This window comes from Hipposideros armiger, unplaced genomic scaffold (genome assembly GCF_001890085.2).
Source record: "Hipposideros armiger isolate ML-2016 unplaced genomic scaffold, ASM189008v1 scaffold_49, whole genome shotgun sequence".
NCBI classification, from domain to species: Eukaryota; Metazoa; Chordata; class Mammalia; order Chiroptera; family Hipposideridae; genus Hipposideros; species Hipposideros armiger.
This window is the reverse complement of record NW_017731399.1, coordinates 3,820,084-3,826,744: the sequence shown is the minus strand read 5'-3', so window position 1 is coordinate 3,826,744 and position 6,661 is coordinate 3,820,084. Positions and strand designations below refer to the sequence as shown.

Here is a 6,661-nt window from a genome sequence, read left to right as displayed (position 1 = left end):
GCCAGCAGCCGCAGAGCGGCTGTCCAGAAGCCGGCGACTGATCTGCCTCGCCCGGGAAGAGCGTAAAGATGGTGCCAACTTGGGCCAGTGAAGCAACGTCCTCCACAACTAGACTGAAGAACAAAACGACAGCAACTTGCCTGTTCCCCTTCCCCAATTCCCCATCGCTGTTCCCATCCCCCCAATTCCCCAATAAAAATCTTTAAAAAAAAAAAAAAGAAAGAGGAAACTTAGCTGCTGCCTAATTTTGTATGAGATCATTTGCTGACATCTCATTCCGTGCAGGGTGGAGTGGAGCATTGACATTTTTGAATTGTGAAATCATAACAAAGAGTGACAAACTTTTTTCATGTTTGCAATCTTTCCTTTTTAGGGGGAGTAAAACTTGGATTAGGAGATTTCATTTTCTACAGTGTTCTGGTCGGTAAGGCTTCCGCAACAGCCAGTGGAGACTGGAACACAACCATAGCCTGTTTTGTAGCCATATTAATTGTAAGTATGCACTGATAGAAACATGTCAGAGCTCCTCACCTCAAAACTGATCATGCTGTCCCTTTAAGGCATTCCCATTTTAACCCCACTTGGGCTGATAGTCCCAGTCGCCTGGGGAGCTTTTTAAAAACAAATTATTGGACCTCACCTGAGTAGTTCTCCACCTGGCCACACATTAAAATCACCTGGAATCTTTTAAAACTGCATTCCCACCCTGAGATATTTAATTGGTTTCAATTCTGTACCTTATTTTTAAAGTTCCCCAGGAAATCCTGGAAAGTACTTCTGATTAGGAACCACTGCTTTAAGCAGCACAGATACGTAGGAAATTAACTGTGTCTTAAAGGGGTCAGTAGACGCTCACTTAGTCCCTGAGTTTGGTGGTGGTTTTGCAGTTAATTCCACAGCCTACTGCATACAGGCACAGCAAGTGGGAGGTGACGCAAGTTAACACAATGTGTGATCTCACTCAGATCTCGAGGTGCCATGAGCCCTGAAGCTTTCAAAACTGATTTACGTAAATCACTCAGACGATATTTCTTACTGTTTTTTTTTTTTTTACTAAAGATGTGATATCTTTGATATATGTGAGTGGAGTTAGATGAGAGCCTTTACATTGCATTTATTTTGTGATTACGTTTGTGGTTTATCATGATAATATGACCAGTTACAATATTCATGTATTGTATTTCTCTTTGGAGGTTAGCTTTCTGGATGTGTTATATCCTTTTAAGAAGAAAATTGCTTACACTGGGTAAACCTGAAATGATGCTCAGCCTCCAGAATTTATAGTTGGTGTTTCAGTAACTAGAGTAAAAAATGGACTATGTTATATGGCTGCCCTGTGTTTCCAAGAAAGCAGCAATGTTCTTTCATAAATACACTTTTATCGGTGTGTTCTGTAAGCATCTTTGCCTCCACACAGCATAAGGAGTGCTTTTCACCTCTGGGATTTTAGCCAGCCCAACAAAACTCACAGTAGCCAACTCAGTATTTTCGATAGAAGTCTCTGTATTATTAAATGTTTTTCAAAAATAGTTTTACTTATTTTCAGTTTCTATTCCTTACCTAGAATTAGGGGATGAAGAATCAAGAGTGTGTGCGTAATGAGCCCTATGTTGCAAAGGAAAATAAAAGTTGTTTCCAGGTTTCATGGAAACATTTGTTCTAAAATTTAACCTCAAAGGATAGTACTCAGTTCACTAAATTAAAACCAAGATCTGTGGTTGAGTTGTTTTACATGAAATACTTTCATAGTCATGTCTGAGGTTTTGTCTTTCCCCTTTTCCCCACAGGGTTTGTGCCTTACGTTATTACTCCTCGCCATTTTCAAGAAAGCATTGCCAGCTCTTCCGATCTCTATCACCTTTGGGCTTGTCTTCTACTTTGCCACAGATTATCTTGTGCAGCCCTTTATGGACCAGTTAGCATTCCATCAATTTTATATCTAGCATATTTGCAATTAGAATCCCATGGATTTTTCTCCTTTGACTATAGTAAAATCTGGGAAGGACAAAGGTGTTTCCCTGTGTCCACTTCTAACAAAGTCAAGATTCCTGACTGGACTTTTTGCAGCTTCCTTCCAAGTCTTCCTGACCACCTGCACTGTTGGGCACAGGAAGGAGGTGTCTACAGAAAATGGTTTTAAACATATATCATCGTGGTGGACTGAATCCCTCAGTGCAAAACAGCCAGATTTGAGGGACAAGGACAAGGACAAGTGATGGGCCAAGAAGTTGCTGTGCTCCCACCAACATTTTGACCCTTGGTCACAGGCGGATTGTACCAACACTGCAGACTCTCAGGACTACCATTACCAAGAGGTTAAATGAAGTGATGGAAACCAAACAGGACTCATCATCTTAAGCAACATGTTGAAAATCAACCTAATAAATCTGTATTGAATTCTAACCCTTTTCAGGAGGTACTGTAAGAACAGGCACCAGCAGCAAAATGGAATTGTGGAAAGGGGCTCAAACTTTCACTTTCAGACTTTTTTGCTGCAGACTTAATCATTTTTAAGTAAGATGTTTTTTTCGCCTTGAGTCAAGTCTGATGTATAAGTTGATTTTGACACTTTTTGTTCTCAAGCACTGAAACTTATCATCATCGATGGTTGCCATTTCTTCCCAAGGCCAGTCTGAATTTATCTGAGGTTGCTTTATCTTAAAAGTCTTAACCTTAGTTTCCAAATTCAGTAATTTCTGGAAATAGTGGAACTCTAGCTCAACGATTCCCTATCACCATTAGGTAAATTCTGGATTTACCATCAAATTCCTAACTTTTAGACGTTCTTGTAGGTTCACTTGTCCCCGATGCCTCTGTGTTCTCCGTCTCTCCCTTCACTCCCCTCAAGCCTTCCTTTTACACAGCAAATAAGACAGCTCGGTTGTGATAGCAGATGATAACGGTTCTTCTAGGATTTTACCTTGTGTGGTGCAAAGAATGTGTGATGAATCAGTGCTATCAGCCTCACTGTCGTCATTTCTTCAATAGCAAATACTGTGTGCGCCCAAAGACAGTAGCATTAAAGAAGAGTAAAATGGCTGGTGAAGCACTTTCTGTCCTGGTTTTTCTTTTTTTACTACAACCTATTCGGCAGTAGGTCAGAATTCCAACCAATAGCCAAAAGCTGGTGGTTTATAAAGTTTATGGATCAGTGGTACGAGCACAAAGCAAGAGTTTGGAGAAAGCCATGATGTCCCTTGGTGAGCTGTGGAAGAACCTCGGATCGGGGAGAACCAGCTACCAAGAGAAGAAAGAGGGATCCCCAGCAGTCTTGGGACAAAATGAGCTAATGTCCCATGGGCACATGTTAAGGCGGAGATCCAAGTTGTTGCTCAAGAACCTCTCAGTGGGTGTTTGGTGGTTTCCCTTCTGCATTACCTTTTCTTTCAGTGTACCTCTGTGTGAACTGGGCAGTGGCATTCAGGCTCTATGCAGCTCAGCTGGACAATGCACATAAACAGAGCCAGCAGCCCACGGGCACACCCCTCTAAAGGAAGCTGTGCCAGGGCACAACCCGTCTTTGCCCCACACAGCCTTCCGCCGTGGTGATCTGACTGGAAGGACTGGTGAGGAACTTAGCTCCCGCTGTGGCTGAACAAAGACTAGCGTTTCTCCTCCTCCCGCCTTCTCTCAGCCTGCTCTGCCATCTGGTTTGGGGTTCTCCGTAGAGTTTAGGATACCTGTTCTCTGTTATGGACTATTTCTTAGAAACTAAGTGTAGGAGCGTTGTGCTGGTGCTAACCTGAGTGTAAGTAAAAACTGGCTCCTGTTAGGCAGTTGAGAACGGTAGGAAAAGTAAGCTGTGCAAAGAAAGAGCAGTAGTAGTAGTTTCTCTCGTCTCTTTTTTGTTGTTTAGCCCCTTTTTTCCAAGCTTCCCCCTTTTTCTCCTCAACATGTGGCAGTGTAAGTATTATCTTCTAGAAAGACATGTGATTCAACAGCTACAACAAAGCCACCTGAACACCAATTTATGATTTGAAGCAGTCTCGAGGGAGCCCTATCTAGAGTACTTAGTGTTAGGGTCCCAAATGTGCTGTAGCTTTCATGAAAGGCTCATGAAGAGGATATGTGGTGTGTGTGTGTGTGTGTGTGTGTGTGTGTGTGTGTGTGTGTGTGTGTGTGTGTTTAAATCCACCCTACGTGTTATTGTCCCACGTAGAAAGACTGCAATAAATCTGTCACTTTCTACAAGATGGAACCACATCTCAGCATAGACAGAGAACACATCTTATTTCTTTAAATCACCAATCTCAGATGCAGAACTTTTTCTTCAAATCTTCTTAGAATCCATACAGTTGTCTCTGAAGTATCAAAATGCTAGCGTTCCACCATGAAAAATCACTGTCACCAGAGAAAATAGTAGCAGTTCCACTGAGGAGGTCCACTGTTGATTTCCCACAGGCCAGGGGGTGGCCCAGGCAACACAAACGGTAAAGAAACCACAAGCAGCCAAGCCAATCTGCTCAATTAGAACGAGGAAAAAAACTAGGAAAAACCGACCGCTGACGTCTGGGTCTGACTGGCCTACAGAGTAAAGAGCATTTATATACAGAATGTGGCTGCAAACTAGCCTGTGGAAGTACCAGCCATATTTGGAAGATTTGTAGTGTTTTCAAAGAAGAAAGGCTCACTTGCCTGTTTTTGATTCTCACTAGGTTAGTGTGTAGTCTTAGGATCAATTACAGCTCTCACTGACTAAATTTCTTGATCAGAAAAAAATAGCCTTTTAAGTAAGTTGAAATATTCATAAGTGAGCAAATTATTGATTTCACTATAGAAGCAACAACTAAAGAGGTGGTGTTTTTACTTTTAAATTCCTAGATCCCCATTTTTAAAAAATCCCTTGGTTATGAAAACCCTTCTTCCATAATGGATGCTTGAACAAATAATATGTTTAGTACTTGTTCTCAAAATACCTTATATATATATAGTCTTGATTATAATTCTTAGAGTGTGAGACAGAAGTTAAGCTGCCACATAAGACCCTCCAGGGTCAGGTGTCTCAAGGAAGCTCCTGATCCTGACCTCCAGTGCCCAGCCGTGCACGTTTCCCCATTGACGAGCCAGTCCTGGAAGAAGTTCAGAAACCACTATGAAAAGATTTGTTCAATGTCTTCCATGGTGTGGAGCCTAAAGATGTAAGGATGCATAAGATCTGTCCTCAGAATGCAGCTGTTGTCTTGTTTTCTGCATATGCCATCTTTAACGTCTCTAAAATATTGGGTACTTATCAATTACGCCTTTCAGTTACTGTTATTAAAATTGATGTTATCATACTGACTTGATTTTTCCAGAAACCCATTCTTTCAGTCAAGTACTCCTTTTTCTCTAAATTTGCTTTTGAGTAGTTTATACAGAACAGTCGACCTGCCATTCTCACCTCCAAGGGTATCCTGTATGCCGAGTTTGGGAAGAGACTTGAAAAATGGACATTTGGTTTTGCCCCGGGGTAAAACAATATCACTATTGTAAGTTGGAGCCCAGAAGTGATCTTTGTGATCGTCTCACCTTTTTTTTTTTTAAGCTGAGCCATCCTGCCACCTGTTCAGGCAGCTCAGCAGCAGCTCAGCTCGGGCTGGGAATCGAACTACTGTTGCTCAGAGCTTGAACTCTTGAGCGAGCTCTTAACCAACTGAGCCACTCGGCTGACCCTCTTCTCACCTCTTTTTGAATTTCCCAAACACAGGAGATTAAAAACAATGGTTTCAGCTCTTCACAACCCTCATTGAAATTGCCGAGCAGAGTTTACCGACAAGGTTGTCCTCATGCCCATGTCCCAGATCATCTGAACAGCATAATCTAAACAGTCCTCCCCTCTGGTAGCGTACATCTCAGATGTGTGTTTATTAGAAGTGAGCCGAGAGCTGAAATGAACTCTTCTCAAATGTGAAGGCCATTTCCCAGGGCCTCAGGCAGCTGCAGCGTTGCCTTGAGGAAGAAGTTGGGTCTGCCCTGGGCCCAGGAATGTTAGCACTTCAGTCTGGTCTGTGGAGCAGGAAAGATTGCCCAGAAAACAATTTTCCTTTTAAAATGAGTAATTGCTGCAACAGGGCAGTTTCAAACTCAACTGGAATAGCGAGTATAGAATTGTCTTGTTTCCTCTGCATTTGGCGGGGCTGGGATGTGGGTTCCACAGGATCGTTTACTCACGTGTTTATTGTCTGGCTTTTGCTTCTGCAGACGCTGCTTTGTACATGATTCAGACAGACTGTGAATATATCTTTTTTTAAATACCTTTCAAATTCTTGGGAAGATGTTATTTTGACAGATGACTGCAGATTTTCCTGTATTCGTCAAATGAATAAAGCGCGCATGAACCCAGCTGTGCTAGTTTTCTTACATGAAAGTAGTATAATGTGTAACTGAGAGAAGTGTTCAGCAACGATCAGGAAACAGTTTAGGAACACAAATGCATTGTTTTCTATCCTTCACACAGAATAAAGTGGTGTGGATAATAGCAGGCCACACCTCTGAAGGGTGTAACATTAAACCTATTTATGAGACATCTCAGAACAACTATTAATAGTTTTTGAAAAAAAAATTTCTAGAAAATACTTAAAGTAATGTATAAACTGTCAAAACAACTTACAGGACATTTTGTTGTAGTACAATGCAGATATTTCATGTGCTAGATCTTCTAAAAATTATCACATAGGTCACA

The 6,661-nt window shown here is 41.7% G+C and overlaps 1 protein-coding gene across 2 annotated transcripts in view; it reads left to right on the top strand.

Moving 5' to 3' along the window:
* PSEN1 (presenilin 1) overlaps positions 1–5,511 on the top strand; it is a 77,400-nt gene extending 71,889 nt beyond the window's left edge. For both annotated transcript variants that reach the window (XM_019640425.1, XM_019640424.1), the window contains exons 11-12: positions 374–492; positions 1,788–5,511. In XM_019640425.1, coding sequence (XP_019495970.1) covers positions 374–492; positions 1,788–1,943 — 275 coding nt within the window. In that variant the 3' untranslated portion in view covers positions 1,944–5,511. The remainder of the gene's footprint in view (positions 1–373; positions 493–1,787) is intronic.
* The last annotated feature ends 1,150 nt before the right edge of the window (positions 5,512–6,661 follow it).